Raw genomic sequence first — 19,276 nt, 5'->3', positions numbered from 1 at the left:
AACAGGGTTTTAGCTCCTGAAGTGGCCACAGGTTGGAAACTGGCTGGGCATCAGTCTGTTTGTGGGAGGTGGTGAGTGACTGCCTTTATTTCACTTGTTCTTTTTCCTTTCTTTTCCTTCACCTATTGAACTGTCTTTATCTTGACCTGCAAGTTTTTTCTTGCGGCAAGTTCCTGCTGTCTTCTCATGTCATCCTGCTTGGGGGTAAGGGGAGGAAGAGTGAGCGGCTGGGTGGGTGCTTGGCTGCTGACTGAAGTCAATTCACCATAAATACTTCAAAACAATGAAATAACCCTTCTGTTCTCCAACATTGAAACTTTCCAAAGCAGCTCATGCAAATCACAAGTTTGATAAACTTGAAGGTTCATAATCCCATATCCCACATTGCAGAAAAAATACTTATAAGAAGGTGAATATTGTACTTCAGTCCTCATGCTTCTAACAGTCCATCAACTGAGTAAAAACAGAAGATTAATTTTATTTCATAAACTAAAGAAACTTTGCACTGAAACATTCATTCACCTGTTCATCTACACAGATGGTGAGTAAGAAAACCCAGATAATCATTTTTCTACTCAGGAAACATGCATATTGCAAATCAAACACAAAAGCATGTTCATCAAATTATGGAATTATTGACAGGTTATGTAAGATAACACAAGCACAGTGTGTATTTTGATGTCCGTCTGTGCTTGCAAATACATAAACTGAGACCACCACAGAGAACAAGAGAAGCCTCTATGTACATAGAAATGTGGCTTCTCTTTGGTATTGGACAGAAGTTTTAGAGATTTCAGATCTTCCCCCACTTAGGCGCAACAAACAGAAAAAAAATGTGATTCAAAACACTGAGGATCACAGGAAAAAAAGGCATAATATGAACATGGAGATTTACAAATGAGGGGCTGGACTGCACCTTATCCTGTAGAAGACACCACTGAAGTTGCAATTGAAACACCAAGTTGGGCAGTACATATTGAAAATGAGGAGAGTAAAAGTAAAAAAAAAAAAAATATGAAAAACTGCCAGGCACAAATAGCTACAGACTGCACGCACCATGGCAAGATGATTAAAATAACAGCACAATGAAAATATGGCTGAAATGCCCATTCTGTGGTAGGAACCTTCTAACAAAATATTTTACACTCAAAGCAACAGCAGACCAGTCAGAGAACACCTGTACTGTGAAGCAGAAGCATCCACAGAGAATAATACCAGAATAACCAACAGCACTTTTATCCTACTGCCCTTGAGATTCTCCACTTAGGAAAATTCTTGGCAAAGGCTTTCAATGCTAAGCTCCTTACAACATTTTGATTTATATTTTTCTGCTCCATATCTCAAAGGTGACCTGGTCAATGACCTGTTCACTGTTAGTAAACATTAAGAAAACCCACAGCAGGAAGAGAGATCTCTTCCACCATTCAGATACGCCACCCTCGAGCCATAGCTCATTCATTTTAAGGAACTTTTTTAACAATATTTTTTTCTCACATGTGACATTGGTAGCAAGAGGTCAAGGCTTTCCTACTCTCTGAGTGCTCACCTAAAAAAAGGCTTAGTGTGCTATTTTTAAAGGCCAATATTCATGTCGTTTCAGCAAAAAGCTCAATGTTGGTTTTAGACACATTTCTTCTTTTATGCCAGACAGGCCAGACCCTAGTATTCACAAAACAACTGTGGTTCACTGAACACATTTCCAGAATTAATTTTGACTTTCCAAGGTCAACTTTACACTGATCAATGAAAGAAACCATGGAAAAGATTACCTTAAGAAAACACACCAACTTAGCCAATCTCTAACAAAAAGGACAAACTGTAGAGCTTTCATCGGACTCAGCACTATTCAAGTACAGTCTGTCAGCATTTGGCATATGTGAACATGGGAGATGGAACAAATCTACAGGAAATCCTCATGCTTACTCACATACCCTCTGCACCACAGGCGAGTCAAGTTGCTTTTATACGCTCCTCCTAGTTCCCATGTTCATCGCCATCCAAGCTCTCACCACACAAGCAGAATCCTACCTGTTATTTTCTGCAGCAAAGGAGATGGCTCTGCTTCATCACAAATAGCCTTGGCTAGAGCCTTCTTCACTTCTTCTTCGGCTTTGTCCAGCTCTTTTCCACCTTTGATTTCTCCAACGACAGAATACATGTATACCAGCAAGACAAGGAAGTCCTCACAGGTATAGTCATCTGGCATCCTCTCATTGTAAGGCTTGATCATCGTCAGTAACTGGTTCAGCACGTTGGGCATTTCTGACTCTCCGATACTCTGCAAAAGAGAAGGTGTAGGGCTCATCAGTTAGCACCTATTGCTCACCACATGCTGCAGTACAAAACTTGACATAGGATGTTCTGGAGACCAAACCAACAGGTTCAAAAAGGGACAGAAATTCTCAGATGACAGGTCTGTAACTGGACATTGGAAGGATTGGTGAGGGATGCATCCTGCAACATTCCTCGTGTAAGAGGCTTAGATGCTGGGAAGGTGCAAGGGGAATGGACAGCAAAAAAAGTCCAGATTTGTGTGTATACTCCCTAAATAGCATCAGCTATCACCACTGTCACGAGTATATGGCCTAGAAGGACCAGTAGCACCCAGAGGAAGAGACACAGAAGCACCCAACGTGAGGCATCCAGACCACGCTTGATCCTGCTGCTAAAGGCAGGGGATGACAGAAGTGGGCCTTAGTGCTTGGTCTGCAGCATAGACTCAAACTACCCAATATTTCAAGGATTGCAAGGATTGTACACACAAAAAATGTTATTTAAACCACAAGAGGGAATGTTGCTTAGATATAGAACCAACATCAACAGCTAGCCAGGATTAGGCCCACCTGTGCAGTAGTAATCTGTGTCCTTACATGTACTTTTGGAAAGTCTCTAGCCACACATTCCCAAATTTTTCCCCTGCTGAACTCCTGCCCCATGCAGCATACAGAGTAGGCAGTGCTCATTTAATGAAACACTGATCAATATTTGCATTCTCATTTGTCTTGGGCTTATTTGCTGCTCAGATGAACAAATTCCTTAGTTTCTTGCAAGTTTTTTCCTAGGCACTCCCAATATCAGCATATTAGCACTTAAAAAGCTGTTAACGATTAGATCTTCTCCATGTACCAGCAGGATGAGAGAACTGGAGCATCACTCTTTTTTTCTTTTTAGTATGGATAAAAATGGCAAAGCCCAAGGTCAAACATGTCTTCTACATTTTGGGCCTCTTCCTTGGCCTTTGTACTTGAGCAGAGAGTTCAAAGCCCAGCTCCCACGGACTTCAGTTGCTAGTGGGAGCTCTCGGCACATCTGTAAACCTGACCCTGTGCTTTCAGGTCAGAGACCCAGAAAATTAGAAACAGAGGGAACCACCCGTGAAGTGCGTGGTTTAAGTGACTGGCATGGCTTCTTAGAGGATCTCTACAACAGGAGCAAGGACAGGCTGTCTTTCTCCAGGGCAGCGATCACCTGCCTTGCGTGTGCTCTTCACCCTCTGCCCCCTTTGCAGCACATTTGCCAGCTTCTGCTGCTGTTGCAGGGGTCCCTCCCACCGAAAAAGCCTCCGTTGTAGGTAGGTCAGATTCATTCCCACAGCACATCCAGGCTGTCAGGTGAAAAAGGCAAAGGTTATGTGGAAGTGGGGAGCAGGAGGCTAAAAGATCATCGTAATGTGCTTGTGAGATGAAGGCTGGCAGAGAAAAGGAGGGGAAATCTGCGAGTATGCTGACATTTCCTAGGCCCTCAGGGGGCAGCGGTGACCTGGCAGACCCCAGAGGTCTCCTGCAACGCCACCCTCTGCACCCTGCCCCTCCCCCTGCGATCAGCAAGCAGCTCCCTATGAAAACGTGGGGATTGATTCAAGCGTGAAGGGAAATATCAAATGTCCTATTAGCCAAAGGGTCTAGATAGCAAGCAGCTATTCCTGGTTGCTACTGCGCTGACTTCAAACAGCCCAGTCACAGTAAACAGGCACCACAGCCAATACCATGTACTTTAAATAGATTCACTGAAAGCAAGAAAACCCACACAAACAAACCACCAAACGAAACCAAACAGAGAGAAATACAGGTTCATACAACAACAAAATCATGCAATTGCCTTTAACTGCATACATAACTTCAGCTCTAAGCCGGTCAGGGACTTCAGAACCTAACCCTGCGTGCACAAAGGGGAAGTTTTGTCCCCTGCCATATTCCATGCAATTTTTCAGGGGCTCCTGGCCTCGCCTCTGTTTTGTTTTCTCTGTTCTTTGACAAACCCAGAACACTAAAAGGCATCTCATAAACTCATTTTTTTTACTTACATTGGTTCTTTACAGATTTCAGTCATAGAGAAAGCAGGAATTAGGCTCTCAAAACCCCTTTTTCGTGCTGCTGGTGCTATAGGAAACACTTCTGCTAGCTTTGGGACCCACCCTGTTCCTGTCACGGATACACGTTTTGCCATGGACCAACCTTTCTAGGGACTTTAATGTGGTCAGGTGTCACGATGCCATTTGAACACATACCTTAGAGAAGAATTTTCTAACAACCCGCATGTTAAACCTAACGCTAAGTGCCACTTTGGACGTGAAGCAGTATAATACAAAACTCCAGCAGTCAAAACATTTGGGAACAAAAAAAGAACATTTAGAAATTCGGGAGGCTTGGCACCACGTGTGTGTTCGGGAAGGGAGAGTTAAGTCACACGTAGAGCAAGTGCCAGCTCTGCTCTGCCCAGCAAGCCAGTCTGCTGCGTTTGGTGCTGGGCTGGCACAGGCCGGAAGCCAGGCCACCCTCATGGCAAGGCTGTTGGTTCCTCCATTTCAGCATAACCCTGCCTCAGTTTAATCAAACCTGATCTCTCCATTAAAAATGATGCATTTGGACACATAAGTTCTCAACTGTCTGCTCTTGTGATCGATTTCAGATCATGCAGAACCCAAAATGTGAAAAGACAAAACAAGTACGCAACTACTTGGAGGAAACCACTTGCAGCAAACAAAAGCCCAACCAGATATAAAACGCCAAGAACTGAAAATTAACCTACAGCTGGAGCTATTCTGGAATAGATAGCAAACTTCAATCTATATCAATCTACATTTCAAGTAGCGGCAAGCCCTGTGTCACGTATTACTTACCATCACCTACAGGCATATCATCTGTTCCCTCTCTGCCCCCTCAACACACAAACCCCCTACTTCACCCCATCTCTGGATATCTCTTAGCAAACTCCTGCAACACCAAAGACAAGTTCTGGAAAAGGATATGCTCTGTTTTGCACACCCAAATTACCCAAATGCACAGAGAAGGCCCATGGTCATACAAGCCAGCCCACTTCCAGCTCCTGATCGAGGAGCTGGTAGCTCCGGCAAGCACACGTGTTCAGCATCTCAGGCAAACTTTCAAACATACACGATAAAAAAAGATTTGGGTCTAAACTTTCGGGATGATTTACTGAGGGGAAGGCTACAACTCAACAACTTAAAGTAACAATTGCCACCTCTTATCTTCAAAGGAAAAATGAAAGAAAAAGAAATTAAGGAGCTATAATAAGCCGTTAACTTCAGAGCGCACAGAGGGTCTTTCTGGGGTATGAACTTCTCCGGAATGTTTTTTCCTTATCTCTTGGGAAATGGTGCTACAGAGGACTTCAAATACAATTGCCAAGTTTAATAGGCTATTTTGTACAAACAGGCCACTTGGACTGGAGCACGCACGAAAAAAAAAAGGGACTCGCAACCTTGCTGCAGAGCACAGCTCCGCAGGGAGCTGGGAAATATGCCTCCACCAAAACCCCCTGGCAGATCGTCCTTCTCCGGCCACCTCTGATGATGGAGGTGCTCCCTGCACCGTGGAACCATCAATCAATTACCCCGATTGAACAACCCTAAAGCGCAAGGTTTAAAAATGTAACTACCCATGACCCAAATTTCCTGCTGGTTATGTTGGCCTCAGGTTAGCCCCATTTGTCTATCATCAAGGGAGCCAATAAAAATAAGAGAAACAGGTCAATTCGGAGCTTTCCAAAGGCTGTATAAAAACATTAACACCGCCTAATTCAGTCAGCTAAGGCCCAAGCTCTAACGCCTTCTGTTCAGTTGCATTGTTTGGACGTTTTAATGCTATAATCATGTACTCTTCAGAATCCAGGGAGAGTCGGAGATAGATTTCTGTTGTTTTCCATGTCTGTCCTCCACCCTCCTTAGTTATTTATTTTTATAACTTAAGCCGTGTAATAATTTGCTATCCCTAAGGGTAAATGAACTGACGTCAGCTTGCTGATTTTTGCAAAAGGCCTGACTTTTGGCAGACGGGACAATAGCAAAGAAAGCACAAAAATAATTTTTCAGTGTTTAAACAGTGAACGTGGTATTGCTCTTCAAAATTGACATTTAAAATGTGATTTAAAGGATTGACAGGAATTAAGAGGAAGTGCAATAAACTCGGTTTTGCATTTCTGTGAAGGCTTTACTTTGAGTATGAATCTAAAGCAGTATGTATCACTGGACATCTTTAACACAACAGAAAACAGAGGAGGAAGAAGAGAAGAGGAGGGTCAGAGTTTACTTGAATTAACACGTGTCCCTGACAAAACTGAGAAGAGAACTGAGACACCGTAATCCCTTCCCATCCAGCCCACTGTCCTCAACACATCATTAAAAAAATTAAAGCAAAGATCAACTTCAAGCAAGTAGAATTTATTTTCTTTTAAAATCCAGGAGGTTGGAGGAGATAAATCTTCAGAGACTACTTCATTATGTAAATATTCTAGTGGCTTTCAGTTTAGGAAGCAAAACATTTTCAGCTCCTTTAGAGGTCACACGAGTTAACAGACTTTTTTGGAACATGAACCACAGGGCCTTAAAACAGCAAAGAATCTATCTGAGAAAAAAATAAAAAACAACCCCCAAACCCAGCTGTATTTAAAACCAGCAGAAGGATCAGTGGAAACTCTTGGCTCATTTACTGCCCCGTGCTTCTGGAACGCCCTGTGCAGGAGCTGGCCCTGAGGCATCGTATTCCAGCTTTGCAACGTGTACAGCAGACATTAAACAACTTTTTTTTTTTCTTCTTCAGGGAAGGCTTAGACCATCCTACCTCATGTCCCTGCAGATCCACTCAGATCTCATGTAGATGTCTGACCTATTCAGTAAAAGCTGCTGGTATTGATAATTTAGGACAGAAAACAGGGCTCATGGGTTGTGTGATATGCAGCTTTCTAATGTTGGTGTACCCGATTTGTAATGTTTTACCTGGGTTTGACTTTCTGTGTGTCGGGATTTTGGCTTGCAGAGCATTAGCCCCGTGCTATCTGCATGAAGACAGACCTGGGTGAATATTCTGGCTGTTAAAAGTGACAGCACCAGAGGACCAGATGGGTATGCAAAAACAGCTCAGGTCCTTTGATGGGAAGAGCTCTCTGCAGCAGTAATCATTTTAGTAAAATCCAGAGATGCTGCCAAGCTAAGGAGTTGCTGCCTTCAGTACTTAGCTGCTGTAACTCAGAAGCTGCAGTTTGTTACTCGCCATTGTAGGAGGTCAGTCACCTCAGATTCGGGTTCAGCTGCACGTAATTCCTGTATGGATGAGAAGATGTCTGTGCTCCCTACTCCCATTAAAACAATCATTTCAGTTATTTCTTTTTCATAAAATGGTCTGTGGGTGACCGGTAATTTGACACAATAAATCAGCACACATGATCTTCCCATGCAAATTATGTTTTTCCATGGGAAGCTCTAGAAATCATCATAATTCTTGACTTAAGTAGGTTTTGATAAAAATGTACCCTCTGCTTTCTCTTTAAATATTTGTAGGGTATGACTGAAGAATAACCAACGCACAACATAACACAAAAAATGAAGATCTTTAAAGTCAATCTGTCCATGTCAAAAAACACAGCATAAAATAACAGGCTGCCTATTTAAGAAGAGGACACAATCATTTTGATAACTGAGGTATACAGTGGCTGTACACTTCTTTTCACAGGAAGTGAGTTGGGATGCCAGGAAAGTTTTAGTCTCAAACTTATGTTTACAGCAAGGGAGAGCTGACCAAGTTTTGCCTTTCAGGGTGAAGGAGCAAACTTCAGCCCTAGAGGAAGGCTGATGAAGCATCCAGTGAACTCTCAAGCAGCTTCAGAGCGGAGGTGTGGGATGCTGCCAGCAAAGGCCACTTCCAGTAAAAACATAAAAAATAAAACTAAGTCATTAAAGACTGGGAGAAAGATCACATTCCTTTTTGTTGGGGACCAAATCAGGTTTAAGACTTGCCTCTGTCAATACCAAGTGACTTGCATCTTCCTCGAATGGCAGCCTCTGTCTGGTCACTCAACAGATGACAGAAAAATCCACCAAGAATGCAAATAAAGAGGAAAACAGTTGAGAAAAATAAGAACTAAACTAACAGTGAGAGACACAGGAAATGGTAAAAAAGCATCAAGGGCTTGTCTCCTCTGTCACTATTCTTAAAGACTTCTCTGTCTTTAATGAAATGTTCCTACAGAGCCAATTCTACCTCCTGTCCCTTCCCTGCCCTTACCACCCACCCTATGCACTGCCCCAGGATCTACGTTCTCAAAACTGCAGCGACAATTTCCAGGCAGTCATATTAGACAGAGTCTTAAAATTCTAATGTAAACGAATAAAAACAAATAAAAGAAAACCAGTAAGCTCTTCAAAAGCTATTTTTAACCTGGCCCATGCTGCCAAAGACACGGATTCACATTTATCCTACGCACACACTCTCCCAATTCTCTTTCATTCTTGTCTTCTGCCTGCCACAACAGCCTCTTCCCTTTGTGTCAGCTAAAGTGTTTCTGTGACAGTGCATGAAAACAGAACATTTTGCCCAGGCCAGTCCTCTGATCTGGTTTACTGCTTGGCCACAGACACACTTCCACCAGCCACAAAGGCCAAGCACTAGACTGCTTCCTCATGCAACAGCGCTGGCTTAAAGCCTACATGGAGCTTCGGTTTGCCAAGAGATATAAAAGAAAATTATATAAATTATCACCTGCTCTTTGGATGACTTCTTCAGTACCCTGCCATACGGCCAGATTCTTACTTGGTGTCTATCAGTTAGCACCAGAGGCATCAGCAGTTCTTGGCCAATTTATACCTGCTGAATAGCTGTAGATGATGTTAGCATTCGCTCCAAAACAAAGTGATGAGTCAAAGGCAAGACAAATTAACTTACAACATAAAGCTTTTACAAAGCTTTGCAAGCTCTTCTGGTCAGAGATTTTTTTAACATGTGTCTTGCGTAATTCCAAAAACATGCCACTGACATTTAACAGCTAGTATGTGATAACACCAAAAATATTTTAAACAAGCTGTTCAAGCCGTATGATTTGAAAAACAAAACAAAACAATAGAAAAGCCCAGAAGAGTTCTTTCAGCCAACAACTCCCTAGACCACAATCATGACCTAAGCAAATGGTTTCCACCTATATACCATAGCCAAAGAAGCATATTCCACTATATTTCTTTAGCCAAGTCTCCTTAAGACATAAAAAGAAATTGTATTTTGAACAATAAAATTAAATTTTCCTCTTACTACCTTTCCACCTTCCTCCTGTCTTTACTGAGCACCACAAGTGCTTAGTAGAAATTTCCCATTTTCACAAATCTTGCAACTTCTTCAGCCTTTTTTTTTGTCTTGTGTTACAACAGGCAGACTCCGTTGCTGATTACTGTGTCAGAATTGTACGACTTAAACATGCGTTTTGAGGAAAATCAAATGCCATCACAGAGCTTCTAACAAACCCATTGATATCTCATCTTCCACAGTAGAGAAATCACCTCATCCCTGGGAGCTATGCTGTCTGGCGATGTATCATTACATCATAAAGTCCATTTTTTCTGTCTCTGGTTGGAAATCATCAAAGTCTACAGCTGTGTTAAGATAATTTAATGGATTCATGGGGGCTCAGCAACAGTATGCTGAAAAAAAATGATAATAAGTCTGGATTTTATTAGGGAAAGATCTTTAAGCATAAGGACAATTTTACTTGAATCGCTGCATGTTTGACATAAGAGACTCATCAAAAAATTTAAAAGGGAAAACTTCCAACCCACTCAGTCAAAAGCTTTTAGCTCTGATGGCTTCTACAGACATATTCAGTATAAACATGAATCAGCACAGTGAAAACTGTGTCAGAAGAATGAAAAAGCAGTGTGTGCCCAGTCAGTATAAAATACGCGTCAGAGAAAGATCTCGGTGCTATGCATGTCGGGTGTGTGTGTGTGTTTTTGGGGTTGTTTGTTTTTCTAAGTCTTGGAATAGTGGGAAAAACGCCAGAAGATGGTAGGGATTCCGTGCTGAGAAAAGGGCAGGGGGGTAACAAAATATTCCTGGAGGTTGAAACTCACATCACCTTTGAAGAGAACAATGGGAAAGCATTCAGACAGTACAAACTGAAGGATAAGAATCCACAGGGACGGAAAACAAATAAATGGGGAATAAATCAAGCAAAATACAGTGCAACCAAATCAGTTGTTCAACAGAACAGAATGTTTCTGCAGAAGAAGAGGTTTCTGCCCTGGAAAATGGTTACTGAAAAAGATTTGAGGGCTGCTCTGGACAAAGAAAAGAATGTGAAACCCTGCTCGAATCACCAGCTAGAAACCTTAAGGCTAGAAAAAAGGATAACCCAGGGGATATAAAAGGGCTAAAAAATCCTGAGTTGACTTGAGAAGGGAGGTAGGGATTGGCTGCTTGCTCTGTTCCAACGCAGGAACTAAGGGGCAATAAACGAGGCTGGTAAGAACCAGCAAAAGCCAGTCCGAATGGAGGTAGTTCTGCATGCAATTCGCTGAAATGTACAACTCCTTGCCAGAGGTTGTTGAGCTGCTAAACTTTTACGTGGGTTCAGAAAGAATACGGGAAAACTCCCAGGGGAAAATAATTCTGTCAAATGTTAGTAAATATGCAAAAACCCACATCTGTTCCAGAGCTCCAAATGGTTGAGCCTCGGAGAGTATCACATAACCTTGTCCTCTTTTGCCTATCTTCTGCAGGCAGCTGCTTTTGAATATAGTAAGAAAAAGCCAAGTAGCTCAGCTACATCTTTGATCCAGAACTGACATAGCGAGCTCAAAGCCATGGCAAAAGGACTAATAAAACCATGAAGCACAGCATAACCAAGAGAGTACCAAAAGTAGGGGAGCAGCTTTATTCCAGTATGTGGCACTGCCAGGAGTAATTTTGATATAGTGCCTGGTGCCAGCGCATACATTTCAAAGAAGCTATGGAAAAGCAGAGATAATATCAAAGAGAGCTACAGAACAACTACAGGAATAAATTTCTCCGGAGGGAGAGCTGCCTTATCAAAAGGAAGAATTACATCTTCAGTTTACGTAAAACTCTTCAGACAGAAGAAAATTTCAGAGTACGAGGGAACTCTTTAAACTAGACAAAAAAAAAAAAGGCACGGGAGAAACAACAGATGCTGAAACCACGATTTTTCAATTCTTAAGTTTGTGGAGGACCTCTAAGTGGTGCGCATATTTCGGAAAGTCTTTGGAGGGTTAATGAACAGAAGACAAGCAGCAAACACAAACTCAGTGGTCTCACGCAATAAAACACTATGCATTAAATGCATCTCGTGAATAAACCATAAACTCCTTGGCACAGTACTTAATAGCAGTGAAAAGAATTGTGGGCTGTGAGGGAAAAATAATTTTGAAATAGCAGAAAGGATAAGGTAATACATACAGAAATGCTGGACATGCTGTGAGGGCTGTCAGAGCAATAAATTATAAAAAGAGACTGCTTGACAGCCAAAATAACCCCATCTTGTGCCACAGCCTTGCCTTCTGAGGCACCTCTTCTCTCTCAGCCCTTTGTTCTTTGTATCATCTTTCATTCCTACGCCAGGCTAACTTCAGATGTTTCACAACTCCTCAGGGAAGCCTCCACACTTCTGGTGACGGGCCTGTCTGTGGTGGACGCTGGTACCAGAAACGAAAAAATGAGATTGCCTGGGACAAAGGTAACACAGGAAAACACATCTATTTCACATCTATTGTGAAAAACACACAGGATTTTGGAGCCTACATTACTGACTGGGCTCCTTCGAAGGAAATCTGTTTTCATATTGCTGTAGACTTTTTGATTGTGAGCGTTTTAACTCACCATCTTTTTTTCTTTCTTTTTTTTTTTTTTTAAAAACAAATCCAGTCAAATTCTGCCCAGAGAAGTTTCCTATTAGCAGACAATCACAACATCTATCATATATTACTGCAAGCATCAATAGCTAGTCAGATTGTGCCAAAGCATCAGACGAATCACAATTCCAACCAAGTTATGGCCAAGCACATACCTGAGAGCTTTCAGCTTAGAAATGATAGTACTCCAATTACATGTTGAATAAAGGTACTATTTTGGCCAAAACACATCCCATTTCACAGTAGCCCTGGAATCCAACTTTTTATTGACAATTTCAGTGGAAATGGATGTAGATCTGAGCAGAGCATTCTCTCCCTCCATCCCTTTTGTTTCTTTCCTTTTCTTACAAAACACTGTGAGAAACTTGGGGAGAAGCTATCATAAAATAAACATACCTGCCAGAAACTACTGGAAATTACCAAAATGTTAGGCATTGAAACTCATTGAGAGTCAAGAAGCTTGATGGCCATGTAAAACAGCAGCTTATATGAGATGATCATATGAGACCAGACGCTGGATCACACACTACTGCATTTTCCAGATAGGAATTCAAACACCAGCTAACTTCACCATATTTTACATTGTCTGTAAAAGATTTTGTACTTGGTATGCAGATAGACAGAGACAGAATATGTGACATAAACCACAAAGCAAAATATGTGAATGTGGGAGATTTTGCACATCAGAAAGCTCCAGTGCTCCGCCTGCACGCCCCGCTCAGCCCACAGGAAGGAGACAGAACGGCAGCACAAAGACATGCGAAGGCAGATTATCAGTCCACTGCAGGGCACCGAGGCTGTTAATCAGTACAGTAAATGTTATCACAATAGACTACTGACATTTCTAGCCCTTGTACAAGGCTCGCCGTGCTTTAAACAGGATTCGGGCTTTCATGGTGATTAAAGGCAGATGTCCTGCGCATGAGTAAGTTTGTAAGTTATGAGCCTCCCTGTCCATTTTTGTGTGTGGAAGGAATCTGTCATAACAGGACATCTTCACTGGAGGATGCTTGCTATGGTTTGACTTGTACAAGGAAGAGCTTTTTCTTTCCCTTTTTCAGAATGGGAAAATGAAACAAGCATAGAGTGTGCAGCAGTATCTCAGCCTATGAAATGTATCAGGTTCAAGCCCTAATTCTCCTCTCCAGTTTTCCACTGCCATTAAAAAGTAGTCAGATTGTCATCCAGAGAGCAGCAGATGGCAGAAACAACAGTGACATGTCAGAGTATGGATGTACATTTCTTCCTTTCTCGTATACAAGAGCAGCACCCTCAATAACTACTGATTATACATTAAGTATGAAACATCAAGCGAAATGCAGGCATAGATAAAATGGTGATTATTTTTCCAACGACATACTGTTACAGTGAAAAAATTCTGAAATCCCATTCTTTTGTTAACTTTCTCATCCCATCGTAGAAGTCTCCTCCGCCCCCAGAGGCCAACAGCTCCCCCTCTTTAAGCAAAGTTTAACTGTACTACATAAAAGCCATTCTTTCAGCCCTTTAATTCAGCAGAAATCCTCAAGGATGGTATCCATGCGCAGTGGTGAACAGATTGCACGCCCAGGGCTGGGCATGCCTGTGCATGGTTATATGACCTTCTAGCATGCTGGTTATTAGAAAGAATGCCCAACATCTGAATTTCTGTCATGCTGCTCCATGCTACATGGCCCTCTCCTCAGCTGGCAGGCAGCTGCAGTGCCTTTGTGGCTGGCTCCTTGCTCTGCATGGAGAAGACATTGGGCTGCTCTCCCCTACTGCCAGCTGCAAGAGCCACATGAGGGGCATCCTGGCTGCCAGAGATGGCTCCTGCCACAGCTCCTCCCCATCGTTCCTCCAGCATGAGCTACAAGCAGAAAAGTGATCTTGGCTTTTTGGGATCTCCCTCCTACTTGGCCGAGCGCCTGAGTCAGCGTAACTCCCTCCTGATATCACATTTTTGCAAAGGGAGCTGACTGGCGAGCTGGACATCTGGTCCCAATATCCAAAAAAACTTAAATCATGCATGTCATTCCAAACATTTAAGAACTTTAGATGTTTTCAGTTACTTTTGTATGTACTTCCTAGTTGCTTCGTGTAGGAAGGATTCCTTAAATTTCTCTCTGAAGCTCTGGGGAGATGCATATCAAGTGCCATTTTAACTAGGAAAACAACAGCCTTAAAGATAAGCCTGCATGTGTCCTAAACTATCTTTATATTAACTATTTATTTTAATTATGCAAGGAGAATATTAAGATGTGCTGAGTTATAATGCTTATAATTCAGACTTAATAAATCCGGTAGGAGAGGAAGGAAGCGTGGCCCAGGAGCCCAGCACCAGGCTGCCACTCAGAAGACCAGTGCTCACCTCCAGGTACACTGAGGTACACTGAGGTCCTGAGGTACACTGGTGGCAATGCAGCCCAGGCACAGCTTGAGCCTGCTGTAACCACTTAGCTGGCACATCCGCAGCATTCAAGCTGCTGGTATGGGTTTGTTTGGCTACTTCACAGTCTCTGTTGCACAAATCTCTTGCAAGAGTGAAAATAGAGCATGTCAATGTAATTTCTATTGTTCTTATCTGGTGCCCCACACCTCAAGCTGGAGTGCTTCCAAGTGTTGCTGCGCACAGCTCGTCCCCCTGCATAGCCATCCCACTGTAGCAGCAGAAAAACGCTAATTTCTTTTTTGGCAGCTACTAGAAAATTCTTCTCCCCTTCCACAGTACAGAAAGCTCCCGATTCTCTAACAGGCCCTCTTTCAGACCACTCACAGGACAGGAGAATCAGACATTCGGGGTGTAAGTGATATCCCATATGGAGATGCACAGCAGCAAAAGGGAAGAGGCATGAGAAACTACAGTCTGAATGAGAGAATCCAGAGGATCTTGGTTATATATTACAACTCACAAAATACTTTAAGTCATTTATCTGAGACTTGGATCCTATTTTGGAAGGCAGAATAGTATTACAAAGCTCCCTTAGACACTGTTTATTAACATCAAAATGAAATATGAAAAGTACTTTCTGTTAAATCCAGGATCTGGATGACTGTCATGACATGTACCCTAAATAAACAAAGTAAAATGGTATTACAATAGCTAGAAATAAAATTGTGTGCTACTATTAAAAATAAGAATAGATATTTACTACAGTAATGTATGTTTAATCCTTCTAAATATAAACTTTCAAAACTAACATCGTCACATTAAGCTACTCCCAAACACTACAATGCGAGTAGCTGCTCCAGTCCTCAGCTGGGAGACCCCCCCATCTGAAGCCAGTCTCTCAGTTTTACTGGGGCAAACACTCAGCCCTTTATCACAGGCTGCTCGGTTGGTCCTCGCAAAGACCCCCAAAGCCATGGGATTTCTATGTGACCATTTAAGAACTGCACCATCCGCTGGGAAAGGCAGGTGGGGAGAAGATAAATCTAGCCAGGGCTTTTTCTCTTTCTGACTTCACTTTTCTTTTTTAGACTTATCACAACAGAAAAAATAAACCAGTCTCAGGACAATCGTTCCTCCTGTCTCCAAATAACTTCCCTCCATCACCTCGGCCATCGGCACTTTGGTCAGACCCAAACAAATTACGGGTTGGTGGTCTCGCTGTTCCACCCCAAGCTGTGCTTTAATTAGTCGGAGCACTGACAAAAGATGATTGCAAAAACATTGGCCAATCTTCAAACACGAGTACACGCTGTCCGCTTTATTCCCAATGAAAAAGCTCTTAAAGAGATTTCGATGCAGATCTGCCTCCCGCTTGCGGCCCACGTCTGTAATGTTTATGTAAGTGGGGGATATAAATCTTTTTCAAATGAACCCCGCAGTTTTTAAACCAGCCTTGTTATAAACTGCCTGTTTCCGTTTTGCCTGCCTAAGCAAGCAATGCCGAGCCTACTCGGGGATAGACTGGAACTAATTTAATGTGCTCCAGGTTTAATCCCCGTCCTCCCAGCTTTTACTGGTGGGTTTTACACAGGGGGCTGCTGCTGCCTTTAACAATGATTCATGTGATAAGTGGGGCTTGATTTGTTTTGCTCCACGTCAGAAAACATGCAAGAGAAATGCCACCAAAATAAGTTAAAAAAAATTAAAATAATGAAAGTTTAACAGAGAAGCTGTTTCCCCATGCTTAGTGGTGAATTTATGAGTGAGTTTTTAGCTTGCTTTATGCAAAATAAAATCAAACATGCCCGTAGACCTCTGCAATTTGGCTGGGAGGGAGCCAGGAGGCAGCCATCCCCTTGCACTGACAGAGCGGGCAGCGGGGCTGATGCCCGCTCTCACGCACAGCAGGAATGAAACCCGCCCTTTATATGCCTGGCCTGCAGCGTGCCCCTGCTCTCCCGGACCCATCCCAGCCTCCAGGCTGCCTGGGGGCTGCGGGGAGGGCCGGGGGGCCACGTCCTTGCCAGCCCCGGTGCTAGGCCCGGTGCCAGGCCCGACATGGCGGCCCGGCCCCTGCAGGTGGCAGCGTTGCCACAGCGGGGCAGAGCCGCAGGCCCGGGCTGTGCCAGCCCTCAGCCCCATCAGGGTTTCTGCTGCCCGCTTCTGCCTGCCCTGTTCCTTCTCTCGTAACTCTCAGGAGAGAAAACACACTCGGCTGATCCCAAGACTGAAAAAGCGACGGCATTTGTATCTATATAAATGTTTATTTTTACAGTATGTGGCTGAATTACCGATGCGGAGGCCATAGATAGTATTTTGCAATCATCTTCTTAACGCAGAGAATTCCTCGCTCATTTACATAAACCAGATGTTGCCCTGACAAAACAAATTCCTCGAGGAAAAAAACAGAAGTCGCTATGTACTCCGTGTCTGAAATGAAAGATGATCCGAATATGCTGCATGAATATTCCATTAGCCACCGAAGGCAAACATATACATTAAGCACAGCAGCTTTCTGCTATTTAGCAGAACTTCGTTGGGCCTTAGGTGATCTTTGGCAGAAGCGTTAGAAAGGGAAAATGAAGCTACGGAGATTATATCCCCTGCCTTCGATGGCTTTCACTCCCTTTGGACAAGCCAACTCACTTTCTTTGCCAGATCTGGATGCTCAGACCGAGTGGACGAGCACTCCAGGAACAGTGATTTGTGTTCCTCATTCCTGCAGCAGAATCAGCTCCTGGCATCCTTCCCCCAGTACCTGATTCCCTGAGGATCATGAGAGGAACAAGAAGAGTGGCTCATTAAAGTTCTGTGGTCTTTTGCTAGGCAAACTGAAGGACGCTGGGAATACTATTTGCTGCCACCAAAAGAAAAAATGCAAACCAAAAGAGTTTCCTAAAATCTCATCTACCCTTAATTCTTACTGCTTTTACTGAAATAAAAACACCCCAGCTTGCTAAACCTCCAGATTTTTATAGTAACCAACAATATCTTATATTTAATCTAAAAAGTTGAATTCATGGAAGATGCCTGTGCTCATTATTTACCTTGTCTTCCAGAACATACCATGGGCTGCCAAATCTTCCCAAATACACAGATCCACTAACTTCTGGTGTGGAGCTATCAAAATCCTGGTAAGAAAGGCAAATCCTCATCTCAAATTGTACAGTCCAGCAACAAATTCACAGTAAGTGCAAAATGTTCAACCTGAGAGTAAACTATCAGGTAACTGAACAAACAAACAACCAATAATAATGAAAACACCAGGAAAAGTGTGGTAAAAGCTGAATTTCATGCCATTCTCTGCAAAGAGTGCAGGGACGGCCATGATATTCAAAATACGCTTTGAAGCCTCAACTCTGAATATGGAATCCAGAAAGCAAAGGCAACTTTGATGACAGCAAAGCCAGAACAATGACAGGAGTCACTTCACTTGGGAACTTTTTGGGACTATTGGGATGTCCAAACTTTTCCTGTATCCTGAGATCTAGCTCCTGGTGGAATCTGCAGGCATTGAACAGCTTTCCTCTGAAACTGTACAGCTTTTTTATTTTATACCTGCTTTTTCAGTTCAGGCTTGCAAATACTGAACTAACTGAAAACTAATCAAGAACTGGTCCTAAAGAATTACTTGGCTAGTTCTCATTCTTAACTTTGGACACAATTTGGCTACCAATCTCATTGAAAAATACCATGAAATAAGAAGACAAAGTTTTTAACTCTTGATTTCTAACCACTTGAGAAATTTATGGGGATACTTTAGGCAAATAGAATCGAAACATATCCTAGGACAACACATTATACCTCATCTTCTGCTATCTGTCCTTTAGAGGAACACTGTGGCCCTAAAAGAGCCCTATGATCCTAGTGCATGGCAGCAGTGTTTCCTCTCCTGAAAACAGCAAGGGACTGCCACAAAGCTTGCAATTGCCACATCCAAACACTTGTGTGTTGACCACTGGCAAGGCTCTCACAAACTACCATCAAAACCCCCACATCTACAAAACCTACACTAGGTGTCTCAAAATCCTCTGTACCTAAGTCCCCACTTTCTGGAAAGAATGATTACATAGACATGATCACATATAAAAGGATAAACACCTATCCACGTGCTGAGCCTCCTACCAATACGGGAAGAAAAATCAATGCGTACACTTGAAAAAATTTAAAATACCATTTCGGCTGCATCCCTCCTATACTGCAACCAGCAGTAAGCTCTCTAAAGATGTTCCTCCCAAATCACAAGTTCTCAGCTCACAAACTTCTTTCCACATAAAATAATGGGGCATTGTCATAGCTTTCTGTAATAGCTTTTAATAGCTTTTTTCCCAAAACTGTATTATGTAAACAAATAAATCAATAGAATCAGCATGAGCAGTGCCTCATTTCAACGCTAAATAACCATAGCAATTCTAAGTCAGCATTAATACCTTTTTTTTAAATTAAAGAATAAAAACTATCATGCTATCTATCTAAAACATCACTCATGTAGTTTGTTCCCAATGCTCAGCTGATTTTCAGCAAAGCTTCACTATAAACATCCAATATTATAGTGGATGGCTGAACCCAGGCCCACAGCTATGTAATTATATTCATTATTTTCATCTTAGAGAAAAGGCCAGACTGACAATACAGTGAAGCAAAAGCCCTTATCTACACAACTGATAAAATAAGTATGCAAAAGCTCAAGAGGTTAGGGAATAGCCCAAGCTCCTTTCCTACTCAATCTCTGCCAATTTGGTATCAACTAGACCCCT

The 19,276-nt window shown here is 42.6% G+C and overlaps 1 protein-coding gene across 2 annotated transcripts in view; it reads right to left on the bottom strand.

The window, feature by feature from the left end:
* The window catches only part of SCFD2 (sec1 family domain containing 2), a 189,874-nt gene that overhangs the window by 102,827 nt on the left and 67,771 nt on the right, over positions 1-19,276 (bottom strand). For both annotated transcript variants that reach the window (XR_014317468.1, XM_082760155.1), the window contains exon 5: positions 2,029-2,278. Coding sequence is in view for 1 of the 2 variants with exons in the window: in XM_082760155.1 (XP_082616281.1) it covers positions 2,029-2,278 (250 nt within the window). In the remaining variant the exon portion in view is untranslated. The remainder of the gene's footprint in view (positions 1-2,028; positions 2,279-19,276) is intronic.

The sequence above is a fragment of the Aythya marila genome (assembly GCF_965140915.1).
Source record: "Aythya marila genome assembly, chromosome: 4".
In the NCBI taxonomy this organism is placed as follows: domain Eukaryota; kingdom Metazoa; phylum Chordata; class Aves; order Anseriformes; family Anatidae; genus Aythya; species Aythya marila.
The sequence above is the reverse complement of the archived record's forward strand: the minus strand, read 5'-3'. Positions and strand labels throughout refer to the sequence as shown.